The sequence below is a fragment of the Trichosurus vulpecula genome, chromosome 2, assembly GCF_011100635.1.
Source record: "Trichosurus vulpecula isolate mTriVul1 chromosome 2, mTriVul1.pri, whole genome shotgun sequence".
Lineage (NCBI taxonomy): Eukaryota > Metazoa > Chordata > Mammalia > Diprotodontia > Phalangeridae > Trichosurus > Trichosurus vulpecula.
This window is the reverse complement of record NC_050574.1, coordinates 338,139,730-338,164,286: the sequence shown is the minus strand read 5'-3', so window position 1 is coordinate 338,164,286 and position 24,557 is coordinate 338,139,730. Positions and strand designations below refer to the sequence as shown.

The window sequence follows — 24,557 nt, the reverse complement described above, 5'->3', positions numbered from 1 at the left end:
TTTTGGTTTTTTACAATGTATGGTGCTATACTTTGTATTTATTCTCCTTATATTTACTTTGCATATGCATATATGTGTCCTTATTGTGTCCCCATTAGAATGTAAGCACTTTTTGAATAGGGATTGTTTCTTTATTATATTTATATCTCTTACTAAATGCTTATTAGTAGTTAAGTAGAACTCCAGGCCTGGAGTTAGGAAGAACTGAACTCAAATCCAGCCTCAGACTGGCTGCGTGACCCTGGGCAAGTCACTTAACCTTGTTTGCCTTAGTTCCTCATCTGGAGAAGGAAATGGCAAACCACTCCAATCCTTTGGCTAAGAAAACCCCAAATGAGGTCATGAAGAGTCAGGCACAATTGAACAATAGCAAAAATTTTTTTGACTTATTGATTCTTATTACATTAGGGTAATAGACAGGGACCTGAGTTCAAGCACTACCTCTGGCAAATAATAGCTTTAGAATCCTGGGCAAGTTACTTAGTGATTCAGTGTACAGACTCTAAGTAAATGCCAGTCTGTACTGGTGGAGGAATTTCCCTCATTGGGAGCTCCATATACCAATGAAACGATAGATCTGGAGAAAACAATTATTTCATTATTATGAGCCTCCACTGAAGTCCTGCTATGAGGTTTCCTCAGGTCATGGAGGCAATTTGGGACTTTCCAAGATTATGCCAGCCAAAGGCAAGCTATGACAAATCTTGGCAAGCTGGAAAAGTTTGAGTATGGGTCTGATCATAGGCTGTGTATCTTTTGTCTGAGAACCAGTCCAGGAAGGTCAGAGAGGCTCTCTCCTAGGGCTGACCGCAAGGAAATGAGTTTTTCAACTATAGTTACTCTCCAAAACAACACCTTAAGCTTTAGAAGAGCGATGATACATATTGGTGAAGAAAGTCTCTACATTGACAAAATCACAGATCCTGGAAGTAAGGAAATATGTTATTATATGCACAGACAGAGTAGGTGGTGAGATTTTGAGGGAAACTGTGAAACTCTCACTCTTTCCAAAAATCCCTTCCCTAACAGTCTGCCATTGGGCATGAAATTCCAAAATTAGAAATTCATTCATTTGAATAGAGATGTTGTTACCCCCAGGAGTCCTCTAGTTAAAACAAGAACTATGCCTTACATTTATATGTGTTCTTTACTTACCTCACACTATACTCATAAAACACCATTGTGAAGTATGATTATTGCCATTTTACAGATGACAAAAGGGAGGCTTCGAGAGATAAAGGGACCCACCTACTGATAGGAAGTAGAGCTGGGATTCAAACTCAGGTCTTTTGAAGAATATATAAATATATATTTTATTTTTTTCAATCGACAAAAATCAACCTCTCCCCCCGCCCACCTCACCCATTGTTGAAAACAAAAAAAAAAAACCCCTATTACAAACATGTATAGTTAAACAAAATAAATTTCCACACTGGTCAGGTCAAAAAAAATCTCATTTTACATTCTGAAACTCAGGTCTTTTGATCCCAATTCTCATGATCTTTCCACCACACCAAGCTGTCTTTCTGATGATTGATAACAGTTCAAAGTCTTGCATCTCACAAGAGATTTGCATTTTTTTAATTAATTTTTTTGATTAACAGAGATTTTTTTCTTTCTTCTCTTTCTCATTGAGAAAGCACAAAAGAAAAATAAAACCCTTATAACAAATATACATAACCAAGCAAAACAAATTCACACATTGGTCATGTCCAAGAATACCTCATTCCATCATCTCTCTGTCAGCCAGTGAACAGAATTCTTCATCATTGGCACTTCGAAATCATGGTTGGTAATTGTACAAGGGTTCTTAAATCTTTCAAAGCTGTTTGTCTTTACAGTGTTGTTATTGTATAAATTGTTCTACTGGTTTTATTTGCTTCTCTCTTAGGGATCCAAGCCTTCATTCAGCCCAAGTTAGGGAAAGATTTTTTTTGATTGGGAAAGGAAGGGGCCTTCTGTTTGTCCCTATAATTGCTGCACACATGTAGTCTAGCACAGTGATGACAAAAGCTATCAATTTCACTCTTGACCATCTAAAACTGACCTATCTGATGTTCTTTAAACTCAAAATTCAATCTCTCATCTCTGTCATTATACAGGCTGTCCCACCATGCCCAATAGACACTTTCATCTTTTAAAATCCTTTGCTCAGGTGGCACAGATAGATTTCCTTCATTTCCCTAGTTGTTTGTACTCTCTTCCTCACTAATCCTTTTCTATTTGCTTCTCTGTATACTGGAAGTAGGGCAGCTAGGTGGTGCAATGGGTAGAGTACTCAGGCTTGGAGTTAGGAAGACTAAATCTTCTTGAGCTCAAATCTGGCTTCAGACCCTGGGCAAGTCACTTAAACCTGTTTGCCTCACTTTCCTCATCTGTAAAATGAGCTGGAGAAGGAAATGGAAAACCACTCCAGTATCTTTGCCAAGAAAACCCCAAATGACATCACAAAGAATTGGATATGACTGAAACGACTGAACAACAACATTCAGGAACTAATCCCTCTAATAGAATGTAAGCTCCTTGATGTGCAGGTCTGTTTCTCATCTTTGTCTGTGTATCCACAGGACCTAGAACAGCATAAGCATAAGATAGGTGTTTAATTATGTTTGGTAAATGGAACTGAAGCCACTGTGCTAGGTTCTGGGGGTTTCCAAAACATGCCACAGACCTTGCTCTCAAGTAATTTAGCTCCTAATGGAAGGAAGAAGTGTACAAGTCTAATAATGAAACAAGAGAGACTAGGATGAGGGAAAGAAAGAAATCTAAGCAAGGTGATGTGAAAAACTTTATTTGGGAATCAAGCCCAGGGAGATCTATATATCAGAGTCAGGTCTGAATCAAGCAGCTATAAGAATGAGATAGGGAACCAGCAGAATAAGGTCCAGACAAGGCAAGTCTTTCTGTAGAAGCATCCAAAGCTACTGGAAAAGCCACTAGGTAATTTTCAAGAGCAGTGGTCCAAGGCTTGGAGGTGGTGACTTTGAATCATGTTCTCCAAATATGCTTGATCATGTATGCCATTAGTAAAAATGTTTTCGGGGCATACCCCAAGATGCATATAGTTAATTATTTATATGTTACATACATGTAAAATTGTGCAAAGATGCAGTCTGATCACAGTTGATGGAACCCTGAACTCAAAGGAGGAGTTGGATTTGAATTCTGATTCAGACACTCCCTGGTTGTATGACATTGGGTAAATCATTTCACCTCTCTATGCTTCAGTTTCCTTATATGTAAAATGAAGAGGTTAAATCTGATGATCTCCAAAGTCGCTCTAGCTCTAAATTCATTATGTGCGATATAAACCTTGTACAAAATAGAAATTTACATAGGATGAAAGAAAGACAAAATAATATTTGATCACATATTCACTAGGGAGCCATAGGAGTTTCTTGAATAGGGGAGTGACATAGTTAGACCTGCACTCTAGAAAATCCCTTTGGTGGCTGTGGAGAGGAGAGACTGAAGTGGGGCAAGACTTGAAGCAGGGAGACCAATCTAGAGGTTTAGGTAAGGAGTAATGAAGGACTAAGTTAGGGTTGTGGCTGTGGACATAAAGAGGAGGAGATGTTGATGAGACACATGAACACTGAGGAGATTGAGGACCAGAAAGTTGAAGTGAATTGACTTGAACCCAGGTCTGACATGTACATGTTAACATGTGCTTTCAGTGGAGAATGGCTGTAATCTCAAGGAGAGGGTTTCGTTTCAGATGACATAAGGGAAAAGACAACATTATGAGAGACTAGTGAACATCTGAGGGCATCTGGGGTCTTAAAGTCTCCTTCTGATTATATTGAGTATGCGGTTCCCTACCAGCTGGGACAGTTTGTAGCTAGGTGGTGCAGTGGATAGAGTACCAGGCCTGGAGTCAGAAAGACTCATATTTCTGAGTTCAAATCTAAACTCAGACACCTACCAGCTGTGTGATCCTGAGCAAGTCACTTAAACCTGTTTGCCTCAGTTTTCTCATCTATAAAATGGGTGAGAGAAGGAAATGACAAACCATTCTTTGCCAAGAAAACCCTAAATGGGGTCACAATGAGTTGGATGTGACTGAAAAATAACTGAACAACAAGAGTTTAAAAAGTGATACTGATGGTGGGGGGGGCAGTGTGGAGAGGCAACATGGCAGCTGGAAAGCAGGGACTTGCTTAAACTCTCCCCCAAATCCCTCCAAACACCTGTAAAAAATGGCTCTGAAGAAATTCCAGAGCTGCGGAACCCACGAAATAGCAGAGGGAAGCAGGTCTCCAGCCCAGGACGGCCTGGGTGGTCACTGGGAAGGGGTCTATCGCACAGTGCTGGAAGCAGAGCTGAGCTCAGTGTGGGCTGTGCCAGGACCAACCAGAATGGGAGTCAGGTAGAGCAGGCCTGAGGGCCATGAATCATTGAGCTGTGGCAGTTACCAGACTTCTCAACCCACAAACACCAAAGACCATGGAGCAGGTTAGTGCAAAAACTGTTGGATTGAGGTGAGAGCCATCTGGCCCCAGCCATGGGGGTGGTGGAGGTGGCATGGCAGTGGCTGTGGCAGCAGTGGAAGCTCCTGCGGCTGCTTCCAGAGCTCCAGCATCAGCTACTTCCAGAGTCCCTGGCTCACATGGTGGGAGGAATCAAGCAGCAGGTCAGAGCAGGAGTGCAAGGAGGACTTTCCTGGCACAGAGGCAGATTCTCTTGCTTTGCCTTCCTTGGATCTGGGTTACAGTCCTGGTTGGCTGTTCTTGGGGGAAGAGGAGCGCTGCTGTGACAGAGCTTGCAGTAATGGTGGAGTAGAAGTGTCTCTGAAAACAACAATGCAAGACCGCTAAAGCGTGGGACAAAGTATTCTGTACTCTACAAGCAGTCATACCCTGACAAAAAGCTCAAGGGTCAAGTAGTTGGCTGGGAACATGACCAGGCAGCCCAAAAGGACTCAGACTCAGACTTTGCAATCTTTTTTTGGTGACAAAAAAGATCAAAACATACAGCCAGAAGAAGTCAACAAAGTCAAAGATCCTACATCAAAAGCCTCCAAGAAAAATATGAATTGATGTCAGGCCATGGAAGAGCTTAAAAAGGATTTGGAAAAGCAAGTAAGAGAAGTAGAGGAAAAATTGGGAAGAGAAATGACAGTGATGCAAGAAAATCATGAAAAACAAGTCAACAACTTACTAAGGGAGACCCAAAAAATACTGAAGAAAATAACACCTTAAAAATTAGACTAACCCAAATGTCAAAAGAACTCCAAAAAGCCAATCAGAAGAAGAATGCCTTGAAAGGCAGAACTAGCCAAATGGAAAAGAAGGTCCAAAAGACCACTGAAGAAAATATTACCTTAAAAATGAGATTGGAGCAAGTGAAAGCTAGTAACTTGATGAGAAATCAAGATATTGTAAAACAGAACCAAAGGAATGAAAAATGCAAGACAATGTAAAATATCTCACTGGAAAAGTCACTAACCTGGACAATAGATCCAGGAGAGATAATTTAAAAATTATTGGACTACCTGAAAGCCATGATCAAAAAAAGAGCCTAGACACCATCTTTCAAGAAATTATCAAGGGAAACTGCCCTGAGATTCTAGAACCAGAGGGTAAAATAGAAATTGAAAGAATCCACCAATCTCCTCTTGAAAAAGATCCCAAAAAGAAAACTCCTAGGAATATTGTTGCCAAATTCCAGAGTTCCCAGGTCAAGGAGCCAGAAAGAAACAATTTGAATATTGTGGAAACACAATCAGGATAGCACAAGATCTAGCAGCTTCTACATTAAGGGATCCAAGGGCTTGAAATATGATATTCCAGAGGTCAAAGGAGCTGGGATTAAAACCAAGAATCACCTACCCAGCAAAACTGAGTATAATGCTCCAAGGCAAAATATGGATTTTCAATAAAATAGAGGACTTTCAAGCTTTCTCAGTGAAAAGACCAGAGCTGAATAGAAAATTTGACTTTCAAATACAAGAATCAAGAGAAGCATGAAAAGGTAAACAAGAAAGAGAAATCACAAGGGACTTACTAAAGTTGAACTGTTTTGTTTACATTCCTACATGGAAAGATAATGTGTGTAATTCATGAGACCTTTCTTAGTATTAGGGTAGTTGAAGGGAATATATATATATATATACACACACACATACAGACACACACACACACACACACACACACATATAGACAGAGTGCACAGGGTGAGTTGAATACGAAGGGATGATATCTAAAAAAAATTGAATAAAATTAAGGGATGAAAGAGGAATATATTGAGAGAGGGAGAAAGGGAGAGATAGAATGGGGTAAATTATCTCACATAAAAGTGGCAAGAAAAAGCAGTTCTGTTGGAAGGGAAGAAGGGGCAGGTGAGGGGGAATGAATGAATTTTGCTCTCATCAGATTTGACTTGAGGAGGGAATAACATACACACTCAGTTGGGGATCTTGTCCCACAGGAAAGTAGGGGGAAGGAGATAAAAAAGGGGGGATGATAGAAGGGAGGGCAGATAGGGGGAAGAGGTAATCAAAAGCAAATATTTTTGAAAAGGGACAGGATCAAGGGAGAAAATTGAATAAAGGGGCACAGGATAGGATGGAGGGAATATAGTTAGTCTTTCACAACATGATTATTGTGGAAGTATTTTGCATAATGATGCCCATGTGGCCTATGTTGAATTGCTTGCCTTCTTAGGGAGGGTGGAAGTTGTTTTTGCATGCAACTGGGAAATAAGATATATAGGGAATGGGGCATAGAAATCTATCCTGCCCTACAAGAAAGTAAGGGGAAAGGGGATGGAGGTAGGAGTGGGGTGACAGAAGGGAGGGCTGACTGGGGAATGGGGCAATCAGAATATATGCCATCTTGGAGTGGGGGGGAGGGTAGAAATGGGGAGAAAATTTGTAACTTAAAATCTTGTGCAAATCAATGTTGAAAACCAAAATATTAAATAATAAAATATTAAAAATTTTAAAAAGTGATACTGATGGCAAAAGGTAGTTGTAAGTACAGCAAAAATTGTCAAAAGTCCTTCTGCCTGAGTCAAACACTCTATTCACTTCTTTTTTTTTCCTTGTACTAATAATAGCTGACATTTATGGCTACACAGCACCTCTCATTACAAAACATTATCACATTTGCTTCTTATAACAATCATATAAGGCAGACAGGAAAGGGATTTATACAAAAGAATGAAACAAACAAACATTTATAAAACGCCTACTATGTGCTGGGCATTTTGCTAAGTACTTTACAAATGTTACTTCATTTGATCCACACAACAACCCTGGAAGGTTGTTTTTGTTTGCTTGTGTCTGACTCTTCATGACCACATTTGGGATTTTCTTGGCAAAGATACTGGAGTGGTTTGCCATTTCCTTCTCCAGCTCATTTTACAGGTGAAGAAACTGAGGCAAACAGGGTTAAGCGACTTGCCCAGGGTCACACATTTAGTAAGTGTCTGAGGCCAGATTTGAACTCACGAAGATGAGTCTTCCTGACTCCAGGCCAAGGGCTCTATCCACTGTGCCACCTAGCTGCCCCTACTCTTTTTTACAGTTAAGTAAAATGAGGCAGAAGTCAAATGACTTGCCCAGTTTCACACAGTTGGTATGTGTCTAAGGCCATCTTTGAACTCAGTTCTTCTAGGACTCTAGGACCAATGAGTGTTCTATCTTCTACTCCACCAAGCTGCCTCAGAGAGGAAAGTGTAGTGAAATAAAAAAAAATCAGGATTTGAACCTAGTTTCTCTGATTCCAAATCCAGTGACCCAAAATATGGGAACAACAGCACACACAGCCTTGATGAGGATTCTTCTTTTTTTTAAAAAAATACCATGTAACAATGTCAATCTCAACTATTCTAAGTATTTGACTACGGCCTTTCAACCAATGATTTTAAAAAGTTATTTCCTATATTCAGTCATATAGGTTAATATTACTTAAAAAACACTATGGGACAAGATGCTTTGGGGTAGAGTTGATATGACCTTGGATAAATCATTTCTCTTTGCAAAATGGATATAAGGATTAATGAGGTGAGGGTGGCAAGAAACCTGGGGCTCCTTCTCCAAAGCCTTGTAACAGCAGCATTTTACTGATGTGCAAACCTCCAAGCCATGACCCTTGGGTGAGGTGTCACAATAAAACCTAGACTGTTTGGTGTTTCAAAAGAGTAATCCTGGTCAGGGACATGGATGCTGCTACTCCCACACTGTGAACCTTAGTGAGTCATCCATAAAATGGCAACAAAAACCCAGTGGATTTGGAATCAAAGAAGCAGGGTTCCAATTTTAGCTCTGCCACTTTATTACCTGTGTGATCTTGGACAAGTCACACTAACTCTCTCTCCCGTGCTCGGTCGCCCCAGTTGTAAAGTGTAGCGGTTGGACTAGATTGTGTCAGAGGTCCCTTCCCGGCTCTGAGTCTATGATTCTGTGAACCCCTGTCCTGCCTACCCTATAGAACCATTACAAGAATCAGATGTGATGACTTTTTGTAATAAGACATGCCTAAATATCAGTTATTATTTTTATTGTTAATTATCATTTAAAATAATAGAGACATTATGGCATGATAAATTGAATGGTGGATTTAGAGTCAGAAAGATGGGTTCAAATCCTGCCCCAGATTTTGCTAATTAAATCTTTAACCTCTCTGAGCCTCAAGTAACTCCCTTGGCTATGTCAGTATACTAAGTTGGCGATTGGTTTCAGTTTTTGTGGACTTCACATACTAGGTGTTTCCCATACTGACAAAATCACATACACTTTGCATATTAATATATTTACATACAGAAATAGTGGCAATATCAGAAGTAACAACTTTATTCCTTGACCTTTAAAATGGTAGTGTTACGCTTTAAGGATATATAAAGATACATACACACAAAACACTTAAATATATTGTAAACACAAACATATGTCTGTACACATACATACACAGATAGACACACACATACACACTCTGCTAAACCAAAAGTTCCAAATCTTAGCAATTCCCTCAGGAAAGGCTGGAGGCATTAACTATAGTGAATGTCTTACTAAAAAAATAGATTTCACTCGTGTAGGATAGAATAGCCCCACAGAGTGAACTGCGATGTTTAACTTGAAATGTACGGAATGCTGCCTAAAATGATTCATAGTGTCTGACAGCTGTTCTGTATTCCACAGAGTAATAGTTACCAACCTTATATCCCAAAATGAGAGTAATCCAGAGATCGGAGTAAAGGGAGGCACAGAAGTACATCTTGGTCACGGAACAGGTGATGTCTCTCTCTGTCATCTGAGAGAGACACAAAGAGTCAGTGCTCCTAATTCTCGGACAATGCTTGACACATGGTAAGCACTTAATACATGCTCATTCCCTTTTTCTTTCATTGTTAACCCTCATATGCCTTTATTTCCAATGTCTTGGAGGCCTGTTTCACAAAGAGCACGTAAGAATATAGTGGCAAGGTTCAAAGAGCTGCCATAGTAATGGATATGATGAAAACAATTGGCACCCATTTTGTTTGTCTTGAAGTCTTCCTAGTAGTACCCTTTCTCTTTCTTCCTTTCTTTCTACTTTGTTCCTTTGCACTATAAGACTTTCTTGTGACTAATGTTAATGCCTAGGGGATGCTGGCTGAAGAATAGTTTTTACCCAACCCAGTTCAGTTCAGAGAAGAGGTTTCCCAGGGAATCTGGTTCCTTACCCTCACTGTAAAACGAAGAATCTGAAGGCACTGGATAGGATCAGATGATACCCATGTCACAAGCAGGATAACGTCAACCATCACCAGCACTGCTACCAGCCCAAGCAGCTGTAGGTCTTTAATAATCTGCAACATATTAAGCCCAAGGTCCTTATAGGTTATATATACACCATGAGCCAGATCTGCACAAGCCCTTTGTATAAGCATCTCCTTGGGAGAAGCTTCCCATCTGGCAAATAATGCTGAAAATAGATGCAAAAGATTCACAGTAATTTTTTTGGTGGCATCATCATCAAATATCTCCCCTTCCCTCACTGGCTCTATAATCAGAGTCACCTAATTTCTCTGCCTCGTTTCCACATTTGGCAAATGGGAAGAAGGTTGAACTTGATGGTCTCTGAGGTCCTTTCCAGCTCTAAATTTATAATCCTATGACAGTTTTTTAAAAGGGAAAAAAATGTATATTGGGATTGGGCCTGTGCTCTCAATCCAACTGGGATAAGGCTGGGAGATATAACCAGAGATCACTGAGGTACTACACAGAATATGCCCAGGCATAAAACCCTGTATGGGGGACTGCTTGGTTTCCTAACTACCACTATGATAATCCTCTCTTTGAATCTGACACTTGTGCCAGGCACTGAGCAACAGACAGGAACATAGATTTCAAACTGGAAGGGACCTTGAAGGGTGATTAGGCCAACTCTTTGATTTCACAATTGAAGAAACAGGCTCATTAAGGTGACATGACCTATCAAAAGTCAAACAAGGAGGGATTGGAAGAGTCCAAATCTGAATCCAAGTCATCTACCTCCAATATTCTTTGCATTGCATCACACTGCCACCCTCCTCCACAGCAGTTCTAGGGTTTAGGTAGCAGATACATCACAGATTATTGCTAGTGAGTCATGGAATCCACCACTACGTGCCCTCTGAAACAAAGCCACCCAGCCCATGGCTGCACAGTGACCAGTATGTTGCCTCTGGAAAGTCCTCTTTATTTTGATAACAGGACAGGTGCCATGATCTAATATGAAGGCTTCTCCATCTTCTTCTCATCAACAGAGACGGAAAAGCAATTTCCTCTGCAACAAAGCAGAATGAATTCAGCAGTGACTCACCACTCTCTTGTCTGGGACCCGCTGGGTAAAAACCTTGTACAGTCTCCAGCTCTTCCCTAGTATGGGGCCAAACATTAAGGAACTCCCGACACATAGTAGGGACAGTCTGACCTGTAAGCAGAAGGGGAACAGGGTGGGGGTGGGGGGAGGAATGAGTCAGAAGAGCTTTCTTATGTATTATAAATTTTATAACAAGCTCCATAGCTACTAAAAGTCCAATACACAAACAAAATAAAGAATAAAGTCTTAAATAAATTGAAATTGAAAGTTACATATATACACAGTTTAATGAAATAATTACTTTAATTGTGGCTGCATTCCTTTTTTGGCTGATTTTTTACCTCTATACTGAAAAACATTTGTTGTTCCTTTTTTTAAAAAAATATGATCACATCAAGCATCTAATTCTGCTTTCTTCACTCAAGCATCACTTATTATAATTCTTTTTTTCTTTGTATTTTTATCCAGCCACTTGAACACATCCAGTCATGAACAACTAACTATTGCTTGTTAGAAGTCCATTATAATTTTGGATAGTCTTAGTGTTTTGGAGAGATACTGCATAGTATAGAGAGGAAAAGGCCAGTTTTGGAGCTGGGGATACCTGGGTTCACATCCTGCCTCTGGCATGGGTTCGCTGTGTGAACATAGCTACTTAACCTTTCAGGACTCCTAGGCAATGATCTAAGATGGCAAGTTACAGGGAAATTACTGATCCACAGTCAGTAAAGGGAGTTTCTAAACCCAGAGTTCTTCATGCTGAGGAAAGCAAAAGCTTACAGTTAGAGACAGGAGTACAGTGGCTAGGAAGCACTGGGAAGACTTGAGCTCAAATCCAGTCTCAGATACTTACTAGCTATGCATTGGGCAAATCATTTAACTTCTGTTTATTGGAAAATTATCCCCATAGTAATAGCACCTACCTCCCAGGGTTATTGTGAGGAACAGAAGTGATCATTAAAATGTTTATTTCCTTCTTTCTTTCCTTCCTCCCTTCTTCCCTACTTCCTTTCCTTCCTTCCTTGCTCCCTCTCTCCCTTCCTTCTTTCCTTCCTTTCTTCCTTCTCTTCTTTCCTTCCTTTCTTCCTTCTCTTCTTTCCTTCCTTTCTTCCTTCCCTTCCTTCCATCCTTCCTTTCTTTCCCTCCCTCTCTTCCCTCTTCCTTTCCTTCCTTTCTCCTTCCCTTCCTTCCTCTTTTCCTCCCTCCCTCCCTTTGTCCCTTCTTTTCCTTTCATCCTTTCTTCTTTCTTCCCTCAACCTGAAATCTGCTTCCTTGATGCATTGATTGGAACTTCCAACTCACTGCTCTCGTTGAGGCTAAGAAGAATATATACAATCTTGCTTCCAGGTGACAGTACATTAAATAATTGAAGAACGTTATCATATCCCACTATGTCTTTTCTTCACCAGACTAAATATCATTAGCTCCCTCAACTCTGAAAATGCCTGGAGTCAGGAGATTTCATTAATATTAATTAATAATAAGATTACTTCAATATTTCAAGGATATGTGATCTTAGTGGTATGGATACTCCCTCTACCAATGAATGCAACCCCTAATTCCTTGCAGTTTCATGAATTATGGTGTCTGGTGAAAAAAAAATTGATGATCCGGTTGCAAGTACCCTTAGGGTGGGAGGTGATCTCCACAATGAGTTAGGCTGGTCCAGAGAGGAGGTGTACTATAAGTCACTGGTGCCTGTACTTGCAGCCTTTACAACTCAAGAGCACCTGCCAGAATTTTGGGACTGCTGGCAGTCTTTAAGAGGTCACCTCCACCTCCAAATGCATAGTAGGCAGAGCCTTAATTAGGAATTCCAATACCTGGGACAAATTCATTTATTGGATAGTACCCTGTGAGGAGCGAAGTGAAGCAGAGGGGTGGTACAGTAAATAAAACTCTATACTTAGGAAGGTCTGAGTTTGAATCCTTATTAGCTGTGTAACCCTGGGCAATTCAATTAATCTCTCTTGGCCTCAGTTTCACCTTTTAAAATGAGAGAATTGGACTCGATGGCCAACTCTGAGGTCCCTTCCAGTTTCCCCTATGAAAGGAATACAGTATGACTATTCCTGGATTGTTCAGGTAGACCGAAGAAAGGGGTTGTGGGAGTTGAGGAGGTCAAGGAATGGAGAGACCAGGATATTTTAAAGGGGTGGGAGGCTGAGATAGTGAAACAGACTGTGAGCCAGGTACATTCTGTAAGGGATGATTGAATTTTGTTTCCACAGAAATTATATGAAATCTAAGAAATCAAACTGATAAACTGCTTCTAGGGGGCAGTGGGGGATGTTGGCCACCTGATAATCAGCATATCTACTACTTTTCTTTGTTCTGAGAGGGCCTTTTTCCTCTAAATCAAAAGAACTGCCAGGCCAGGTGTATGAGGTCCATAGACCCAGACACAGTCTTAGATAATGGGACTTTTTGTCATAAATAATCTTCAAACTCACAGCTTTTGTCAATTCTCTCAGTCATTGAGAAAATACTTTTCTCATGCTATCTGAAGCAGACAAAAGAGACTAAAAGTCTTTTTTTTTTGGCTTGGCATTTCCTTTTAAAGAATAAAGTGGGGGGCTGCTAGGTGGCGCAGTGAGTAGAACACCAGCCCTGGAGTCAGGAGGACCTGAGTTCAAAATCTGTCCTCAGACACTTGACACACTTACTAGCTGTGTCACCTTGGGCAAGTCACTTAACCCCAATTGCCCTGCCTTCCCACCTCAAAAAAAAAAGAATAAAGTATATGAAGATGAAAAAGGGGGGGCGTGGAATTGAAATGTGGAAATGAGAAGATGTAATTGGGGGTGGGGTTTAGTGAACCCTGGAATGCTGGCCAATGGGATTCAAGGTGGGAAATCCAAATCAGGATGATTATAAAAAGAGTTTTGTAATTATCTTGAGGTGTGCTTGTGCCTAAGCCTTTTACATGGGAAGTGATGGCGGGTGGTATGACAGAAAGAGAAGAAGTCAGTCTTGGAAATGGTGACAACAAAGACTGGTGTCTTCTGAGGAAAGCTAGGGTTTAGTGGCACTATTTAAGATGCAAGGAATATTAAGAGGAAAAGATCTAGGAGGAAAGGGAGCTTGTGCACAATGTAGGAAATAGGCCGAGGGCACAATAGAAAAGAAGGGCAGAGAAGGATGGGGAATGGAAAAGCCTAGGGCTGAATTTACTCTTGGGTCAGGGCGTTAAAGGAACAGATCCCGTGCTGATTCCAAGTGTCCCACTACGCACAGGTCTCCAGGACAGAAAGTGGGTTAAAATCCAAAGAGCAGAGCAGTGAGAGCTATAGCATCTGGGCAGCTGGCAGCCTAGGGGTAGGAGCTGAGGCTGGAAGAAGGCACAGCCAGTTTGGTTTGGTGCTCTCTGAGGAGTGCCAGGAAACACATCCCTCAGGTAGGAAGTGTACCCTCTTAAGTGTTGGTACTTGGAACAAAGGCTTGGCGGCTTATGCTACATCTGACTTTGGGAGTAAGATACCAGTAGAGGAAATGATAATGATAACCAGTAATGATGATGATGATGACAATAAGAGCTAACATTTAAAGAGAGCTCAAAGGATTGCAAAGTGCTTTATAATTACCATCCCATTTTATCCTTATAACCACCCTGGAAGACAGGTGCTGTTATTATTCTTATTTTAAAGATAGGGAATCTGAGTCAGACAGAGGATAAAAGACTTGCCCAGGGTCATATGGTTAGTGAGTGTCTGAGGCTAGATTTGAATTCAGATCTTCCTGACTCCAGGTCCAGCACTCTATTCCATTGTGCTTCTAAATTAGCCCCTTCAATAAAACAAAACAACAAAAGCAAATAAAATATTAAATTCTAAATTTAGCGCCTATAAATTACAGACGGATACAGCAGAGAGAACACTTGATCTGGCATTAAAGTACCAGAGTCTGAATTTTGGCTCTGCCACTTAGAGTTCCCATGATCTGATCTTGGGCAAGTATCTTCAACTTTCTCTTTGGGCCTGTAATCTATAAAATGAGAAGATTGTCCTAGATGACCTCTACTGTCCCTTCTGGCCCTAAAGATGTGATACTGTAAAAATATTTACATTCTAGTAAATTATAAATGTACATATATAAACTTTGAAATAATAATAGCTAAACAGCATTTTTCCCCCGTCCCCCCTTCTCATCACTTTTCAGCTTGTGGCTGGGTTGTTGTCTTCCTCCCTAACAGTTACAGCAAATGTATACATTGTTCTAGTTTGGCTTTCTTTGCTCCATATTGTTTTGTAAAAATCTTCCCATATTTAATTATATACTTCATATTTGCCATTTTATAGCCTAATAATATTTTATAACATGAATGTACCAAAATTTGTTCAGTTATTCCCTAATTATTGGCTTATCCCCAGTTTTGGGTCTATTGAAAATAAAGCAGCAATGAGTCTTTTCATATGAATAGAGTCTCTCTCTTTTTTGAAATATCCTTAGTGTTTAGTCCTGTTAATGAGACCATTAAGTCAAAAGGCTTGATCCAGTCTAGAACTCTCACACCACTGTTAGGTTGTGCTAGGAAAAGATTATATTAATTTACAGAGTGATGTTACGCTTGTTTCCCTGCAGCCCCAGCAACTCTGAATTATGTCATTTGAAACTCTCTTTGCCAATTAGATAGTGAGAAGGAGGCATTTCAAGGTAGTTTTATATTTTTCCAATTACCAGAGATTTTGAACAACTTTTCAAGTGGTTATGAGCGATTTGGAATTATTCTCTTCAATTGTTGAGTACGTATTTTGTTAATTAATCCACTGGGGAATGGTTACTAACCTTAAAAATTTTAAAAATGTCCTTATAGTTTGTAGAATATATATATGTATATGTTCATATGTATATATTTGTGGTTGTTTAGTCATTTCTCAGTTATGTCTGACTTTTTGTGACTCCATTTGACGTTTTCTTGGCACAGATACTGGAGTGGTTTGCCAATTTCCTTCTCCAATATGTGTATACACACATACGTGCACATGAACACACATATGTCAGTAATATTTACCGTAAAGAATTTTCTTCTAATCAGATTTTTTTATCTTTTGTTCTGTTGAGGGCAAGGATGCTCGTGAAAGTTGGGAGATTTGAGTAGACCTTTGTAAAAAGAATGGAGAAAGCAGTGGTGGCCTATTGCGTAGTAACTCCAATAGTAGTGACATAGCCTGGCAGCATCACCATGATGGGAAAGTAGTAGGCCCTGGCATGAATAGCACTGGGAGGCCCAAGGCAGTGACATTCATAATGACCACCAGACTACTCCAATAGTACCTGCAGCAAGACAGTGGAAAGGAAATCTAGTTCTAGTCTTCGAGATGGCAGTCATGGCTCCAGATAGCTGCAGGTGGGCCTCAGTCAATCAAAGGGGCATCGAGCACATGGGCAGAAAGCAGCTGCAGGGTGAATGGGCAGATCCCAGCCAGCTAGATGTGTTGGAAACAGCACACAATACTATCCTGATGGGTGGGCAGGCCAGCAGCAGTGGGAAGCCCATGCTGGCCCTTTGTTGCTGTTTGATTGGGTCCCCAGCTTTGCTTCAGGGATGAGGGGCTGGGGGAGAGCTGTTAAGTCATAAAACTGCCATCTGTGACCCTGGATGCCCAAATTATTGGATGTTGTTATTAAAGGAATTATTTATCTGGGCCCTTAGGCCATGAGGGATCCATTGTACTAGATGAGAAATCACATTTGGGACTTGGCCATATTGCTTTTTTTTTAATGTAAAATTCCTTTATTTTTATATAATCAAATCTATTTTTTAAATAATTTCATTAGTTTGATAGCTTAAAAATATCTTTTCAATACATGATTCCTTTCTCTTATGATCTTTAAAAATATTTTTTATTATTAATCTGATTACAATTTACTGTAACAGATAGTATGACATACACACTTTGGTTTTCCCTGTACTGACATCTAATTTTCTTCCAAGTTTTTTTTTAATAAGCATATCTATTTCTAAAGTTTTTTATTTTGGGGGAGGTTTATCAAATATGAATCTCTAATATACATTTTATCCTGATTTTGCTCATGTTACCTTTTAAAAAATTTCCCAGTACCAGATAGTTTTGATATTTACTACTTTATACTATTTATTAAAACCTAACAGGTCAAATTTCATTTAATTATTTTTTGCCTCTTAAGTTACCCTAAACATTTTTGTTCTTTTGTTCTCCGTAGAAATTTTTTATTCTATTTTATAAAATAAATTATTGGTATTTGGATTGGTCTTGCATTAAATCTATAAATTTATTTTGGAAATATAAACTTTTAATCACATTAGCTCAGCCTATCCATGTGCAGGGACTATCTCATCAACTGCTCTATTCTTCTTTCATTTTTTTAAAAATAAATAGAAACTTGTCTTCATATAGCTACATTTGTGATCTTGATAGGTTGATGTATGCATGTTTGATAAATTTTGCCATTCTTCAAATGGTATGTTATTTTGCATCATTTTTTCTGATATAAAATATTATATATAAAAATTCATGGGCTTTTTGTGGGCTTATCTTACCCACTGGGAGATAATGTATCATATTGGCTAGAAAGCAATAAGAAAACAAGGGTTCAGATTCTGTCTCTAACACATACTGACTGTGTGACTATGAGGAAATCATAGCCTCTCAGTGCCTATCTAAAAACTAGATGCTGTAGAGTTGTTTGGGATCTAGATTGGTAGAGTAGTTTTCCCCACAGATTATTTCCTATGCTAACAAAATCACAGATCCATACCAAAACAAAACAAAATAATGTAACAAAAAGAAACCTTAACTTCTACCTTACTAAAGTAATTTATTCTTATTAAAGTAATTACCAATTAAAGTAATTCAATTGAGTTTCTTGGATTTTCCAAACATCTAATTATGCCATCTGTGAACAAGGATATTTGAAACTCCTTATTATAACTTCTTATCCCCTTAACTTCTTTTTCATGACTGATCATCGTGGCTAACATATCTATGTTAGATAGGAGGGGTAACTGTTTTTAGGGATAATGTCTTTTATATTTCTCCATCACAATATAATGCTGGCTTTTGGTTTTTAGCATATACTACTTCTAAAGGAAAAGTCCCTCTAGTTCTACACTTTTCTGAACATAAATAGATGCTGTATTTGATTGAAGACCCTTTCTATATCTATTTATAATGGGGATTTGGTACATTCCCAGAGTGCCTCAGATGGCAATTCCATGTGGAGAATGCTAACGCTGCCTCTTGGAAAATCGTGATGTGAATGGGAAGTGTGTTGCAGAGACAGACTGTGGAGGTTCATAGACATTCTCTAACTAGTTCCAGTTGGCTAACTGTGTGCTGAAGAGGAGGTGCTTTTATTGGCTGTGGAGACATTCAAAAAAGCCTGTTAACTTCAACTGCTGTTTCTTTCTTCATGGATCTTGGTGACTCCTTTGCTCAGGATATCTGGTGAAGGGAGTGTAGTCTCTGATCTTGGGAATTTCAAAAGCTTGGGAGATTGAGCCACAGAAATCCCAAAGTCTGAAGCCAGGTTTCTCAGCTAGCACAGCATTCATGCCTCAGGTATCAAGGAATGATCTTCAGATGGACCTTCGGTGAGCACCCAGAGGAAGCTGAGTTGAGGACTTATCAGGCATAGATGCTGCCTTTGGATACAAACTTGGGAGAACCAATGTTCTGTGACCTATTACCACCCTCATCCCACAAGAGAATGAGGTGATGTAGGGAGTGAATGCCTTGGAGGTGTTTGGGGGAAAGTCTGCATGTTTGTTTTGGCTAAATCTTTAAAGTAAATGTCCCTTCCACAAAAATAAAGGAATGGCATTGGGCTGCTCAGCACCGGCCCCTTGAGGTAACACAGCTGGTGGGGACTGGGGCAGGTGGCAAGAAATAAGAGACCCCTTAAATTCCTAAGGGTGTCTGAGAACCCTGAGGGGGAGACGGAGCAACCTGTTCCTGAGAAAATGGGCCCAGGGCACACAAGCTATATACTGATACCAGACAATTTTTATAATTTTTATTGTTGACAGTATTTTTTATACCCATTGTTTTTCCAACATTCCATTATCCTTGTATTCCTAGTATAAAGCTTTCTTGGTTGTAATAAAAATGTTTTTTGTGACATTGCTCTATTATACTTGCCAATATTTTATTTAATATTTTTAATACACAAAACATTAACAAAATTAGCTTGTAGTTTTCATTCTCTGACTTATATTTGATAAGTTTGGGGATCAAAACCTCATTTCTTTTTTTTTACTTCACAGAAAGAGTTGAATAGACTTTCTCCATATTTAGAAATGTTATATGTAATATAAAGGTTACTTAGGATAACAAGATATCAAGCTAGAAGGAACCTTGAGGATTTTCTAGTCCAATCCCCTCATTTGACAGGTAAGGATACTCTAAGGCCTAGTTAAGTGACTTGTTAAAGGTCACACAGACAGCAAATAGCAGAATCAGAATTCAGGTTTTAGGACTCCAAATTCAGTGATCTTTCCACTATACCTCACTTTCTCCAAAAGTTCTATGAAGGTCTGGAAAAATTTCCTAGTAGATCTTTCTAGTCTCAGTAGTTTTTTACATGGCATCTCTTTAATGACTGATACCCTGAGTTTTTCCTTCTGAGACTGTATTTTTTATGTTTTATATCTGAGTATATGTATGTATGGGTATGTGTACATAATACACATATGTCCTATTTTATAATTTTTTTGTATTTTATATTTTTGTAGGTATTCATCAATTTTTTTTTAAATTAATCAATTTAATAGACAGATTATTATTCTTTATTTCTTTTAAGTTTATCTTCCTTTTATTATTTCTAATTTTGCTCATTTGAGTTTTTATTTCCTTTTCAATTAAATTTTCTAATTGTCAATATTATTGGTCTGTTAATAATAAATCTAAAAATGCTTAGAATTACAATTTTTAGACTGTTTCTAAACTTTAGCTTAGCTGTTGGTATTCTATGAGATGCTCATTTAATCACTACCTAGTGGACCTGCTTTTGGAGGATTTGAAACCATCCCATCAGTCTTAGCATTCTCATTATAACTGAAACCAGGAGACAGAAATAAGTTACAGCAAATTGAAAGATGGAACCAGGTTATCCTTGGAGAGACCAATAAAGGAGTTAATAGCATTATATCTATCATATATCCAAAGTCAACATTTCATGGGGCATTTGGTTCTCCCATATTACAATACGCATGATAAGCATTGGCAAAGTTGTCAATATGAAAACAATAGCAGATTATGGAACAACATTTGTCACAGAGGATGAAGAGGTAGAGAAATTAATTCTACAAAGAACTAAAAAAGATCCTCCAAACTAAATCAACATATTCTTCAATACTTGGTGACTTTAATGCAAAAGTGGAAATAGGCAATGGAAAAAAAACATGTTAGAAAACAGGGTTCAAAAGGAAGGAATGAGAGAAACCAAAGATTGAGTCTACATAGAAACTTTATGTGTGCCAACGCATCGTGAGTACTTTGAGAAATAAATTGAGCACTAAATGGCATCACAAAGATGAAACTGATTATATATTAACAGAAAGGAAATGACTCATTACTGATGTGGGAATTATTCCTGAATCATTCCTGAATTCTATATATAGTCACACTACATACACCTTAGAGCAAAGATCACCATTAGTACAAACCTAGAAAAAAGAACAAAAATGTTAAAGAGACAGGGTAAGCAATTAAAACAATTCTAGCCTGACCTACTTAAACAAATTATTGATGCTGAAAATGGGAAATTGGTGGAGAAATGACATTAAGACTGATACTATGATCATTTCAAAGAGAAGATTGTCATTGTTATGCAATTCCATAACAAGACTCTATGGTAAATTTACAGAAGGACATGGACAAGAGTTGTGAAGTAGACATGAATGAGTTGTTATATATACCACTGGAGAGAATTTCCCCACTGTTCGGATCTCAGGTTCATTATGTATTTGATTACTGAAGTTTTAAAAATTTGCTTTTAGTTTTATCAATCCACTTATTTTCTTGTTATTCATTTTATTAATTTATTTTTTTGAAAATTCTCCCTTTTCTCCTTTTCTTTCATGGATCATATTTTTCATGTTCTATTTCAGTTTCTAATTTTTGTTGCATTTCTTTTTCATCTAGACACTAGTATTATAAACTTGCCTCTGAATATTACTTTGGATTTATCGCACAAGTTTTGACATAACATTTTCTTTTGGCTAATCTCTTATGGTTTCTATAATTTTTCTAACCTAGGTATAGTTCAATAAATAATTTTTATTATGATAAAAGCAAACTTTTAACCACATAGGCCTATATCTCTTGATCATATTATCATTCTTTATTTCTAGTTTTATTGAATTATTGCCTAAAGTGTAGTAATTAGAATTTTGCTTTCTTGAACTTACCTAGGAATTCTGTATGACCTAGAATATGATAAATTTTTGTGAATATTCTATACATACTTGAGAAAAAGAAAATATCTTAATTTTTTCCAAAGTCATTCCATATAACTATTAAATATAGTTTCTTCAATAGTTTTTCAAGTCTGTTTGAGAAGCAACATGGTATAGTAGATAGAGTTTTCAAGAAGAACCGTATTTAAATCCAGTCTCCAAAACTTATTAGCTATGTGACCCTAGGCAAGTCACTTAACCTCTATATTCCTCAGTGTCTTCATCTAGAAAATGGGGAGAAGGGATGAACTCAATGACCTTTAAGGTCCCTTCAAGCTCTAAATCTATGATTCTCTGAACCTTTTACCTTATCTTTTTGATTTAATAATATCTTGATTACAGGGTTTTGAAATCTATTGTTAATTTTCTGTTTCTTCTTAACAACTGTTTTTCTTTATAAATCTAATTTCTATATAATTGAATGTATGTATGTATATATATATGCATGTAAAGTCAACATGTTCCTGTTATGAATTGTGAATTTAATAATGATATAACTTCCTTGTTTATGTCTTGATGTTTTCTGGTTTAATTTGGTCAAATATTATCACCACAATACCAGATTTTCCTGAACTGGTTATAGAATGATAAATATTAGTTAAAATTTTTTGTTTAAATCTGTGTACATATGTTTGTATTAGTTGTGTTTGCTTTTGAAAACACATTGTTGGATTATTTTCTTTAATCCAATCTGTAATCATTTTTTTTCTTTATAGGAAAATTAGATCCATTTATACTCAATCTTGTAATAATTACATTTGGCTTATTCTCTATTTTTCTTTGTTAAACTAATGTTCATTTTGTTAGGAATTAAAAGTTTCTTAAATTGCTTCTATTCCTTAACCAAATGTAATTAAAGAACACTAAATAGAATCCTTATTATTTATATTACTAATAATGAATATCACTAAAATTTGAACACCTCCCGTCCTGTCAAAGTTCTTAATTGCTTCCGGTAAGCATTCTATTAATATTTAAAAAGCAAATTATAGGGAGTCAGGCTCGTTTGTGACCTCTTACTGGAAGTTTTCTGAAAAAGGATTTTTCTACCAGATTTCCATGAGGTCTGATGTTCAAATGCTTAATCCAATGCACTTAGAGGAGTCAAGACATCTCTGATGAATATTTCCAGACAAGTACTTTTCTATTTGAAAATACTCTGAATGACATTCAAAGGAGACCAGCACATTTTGCTATTGATTATAAAGTAAAATGACCTCTTTCTTCTACTTTTTTAACGAGAGAGAAAAACAATATGGTAGAATGGAAAGAGCACTAGTCTTGGAATTAGAAGTACTTGGGTGTGAGTTCTCATTCCCCTGCTTATAAGCTATGTTACTTGGAGTAAATCAATTATCTTCTCTGGGACATAAATTATAGACAAAAAGGGGAACAATAATCTCTACCTCAAAGGGTTATTGTAAGGATCAAAAGAGACTTTTGTATATGAAAGTGCTTTATGCCTGCAAAGAAGGTGAAGAGGATATGTAAAGAAGTGTTTACTACATGAGCTATGAATAAGTTTCTCAATTAAACTTAATGAAATCATAGGGTTGGCCACAGTGATAAAGGTCCTTAAAAAGCAAGCTTGCCAATTCTGGACTTAGTCCAGACATGAGGAGCTTTGTCAGTCAAGAACAGAGGTGGCTATTGAAGAAGAATGAAGCTCTCGAGAGATTATCACTAATTGCTTCTTCCCTAGTGCATCTCTTTCAGATTCCAGCAGGGGAGGGATACAGGATTTCTTTCTCCTCCCTGCCAATTCATGTGGCAGGCAGAGCAACTCTTGGGCAGGTAAAGTGACTAAAAGGCAGGTCTTGAGTTTTCAGGTATGAAGTTAAATTGGACCGCAGAGAAGAGTGGGGCCAGGAAATCTGGTGGAGCAATATGTCCAACAGAGATGCTGTACCTAGAGGGTGCAGTATCAAGATAGCTCTAAAAGAGAAAAGACACTGTGGTCTTGTAGTGCCAGGGATATGAGTTTTCTTGATTACAGGTGTTCCCTACTTGTGTGCCTCTCTACTTGTTAACTCTATATGTATACTCGCTCTCCTCACTGATGTTGTATATGTTTGTAGCAGAGTAAACCTCAGGTTTGTAGGGAAGAGATGTTTTGTTTTTACTATTTATGCCCTTTCATTTCACTATATGCCCTTGCTTTGAGCTAATTATCATCTGGCTGACTGTTAGAGGTGAGTTCACCAGTGTGAGCTCATGAATTCGAGGAGTGTGAATTCCCTAGGTACCGTGAACCTGGGGTATTTATTCCCCATGGCACCAACTTGTGAGTGCAAGTTAGGGAGAGATACTTAGAAGGGGTACTATAGGATTCTAAGGTGCTATATAAATATATAAAAGTGAGTAGTACTTGTTGTTCAGTTGTGACCAACTCTTTGTGACCCCATATACCATGGCATACCAATGCTGTCCATGAGGATTTCTTGGCAAAGATACTGGAGTGGTTTGCCATTTCCTTCTCCAGTGCATTAAGTCAGAGATTAAGTGAATTGCCCAGGGTCACACAGCTAGTAAATGTCTGAGGTTGGATTTGAACTCAGGCCTTCTTGACTCCAGGCCCAGTGCTCTATTTACCGAGCCACTTAGCTGCCTCTAAAATATAAATAAGTGTATAAAAATTATTGTTATTGTTGCTGTTCATCCTTCATTTTAAAAAGATGACCAATGACATCGTGGGTGATATCTTAACTTTCACATGAATTGTATTTAAGTGAGGCAGAGCTATGCAAAGTCATCAGCCTCACTCTCTCTTCCCAAGTCATAGAAGTCCAGTGGTAAGACAAAAGTCAAGACCCCTAGTGATGGCCAGGGATTTGGTGGATGACCTTGGTGTCTGATGCCTGACTAAGCTCTAAGCACTCCACAGCACCTGTTTCAGCCACCTTCATGGCTGTTAGTACTACTAGTCACTTAATATACCTCCTGGGCCACTCACATTTTATGATTATGAGGTCCACACAAATATGTTGGGAAGATTTTTTTAATACTATTAACAAAGTTTAGACTTGAAGAGGAAAGGAGAAAGTGTACCTCCTTCATTTCCTTCCAGTAGATGGTTATAGGATTAGAACAGTATTTATACTATCAGACTCAGTTGATGTATCAGTTAATTTTTCTAAACTGCTTTTAAAATTCTTTAATACGAGGGATATCTTTCTGGGAAGGGGAGGAGAAATGAAAAAAAAAGTAGAAAGAATGTATGAATGATCTGAAATGGGTGTATAGGATGCTTTCAATCATAAAACTTCCTATTAGAAATGTGTCCCCTATGAATGCCTGTCATGAATCAAATAGGCCTAACAGAGACATGTTTG

General features: G+C 38.2%; 1 protein-coding gene across 3 annotated transcripts in view; it reads right to left on the bottom strand.

The window, feature by feature from the left end:
• The window catches only part of GPR156 (G protein-coupled receptor 156), a 127,446-nt gene that overhangs the window by 26,003 nt on the left and 76,886 nt on the right, over positions 1-24,557 (bottom strand). For all 3 annotated transcript variants that reach the window (XM_036744410.1, XM_036744411.1, XM_036744412.1), the window contains 3 exons: positions 10,788-10,898; positions 9,667-9,792; positions 9,159-9,254 (listed from right to left, as the gene is read on the bottom strand). In XM_036744410.1, coding sequence (XP_036600305.1) covers positions 9,159-9,254; positions 9,667-9,792; positions 10,788-10,898 — 333 coding nt within the window. The remainder of the gene's footprint in view (positions 1-9,158; positions 9,255-9,666; positions 9,793-10,787; positions 10,899-24,557) is intronic.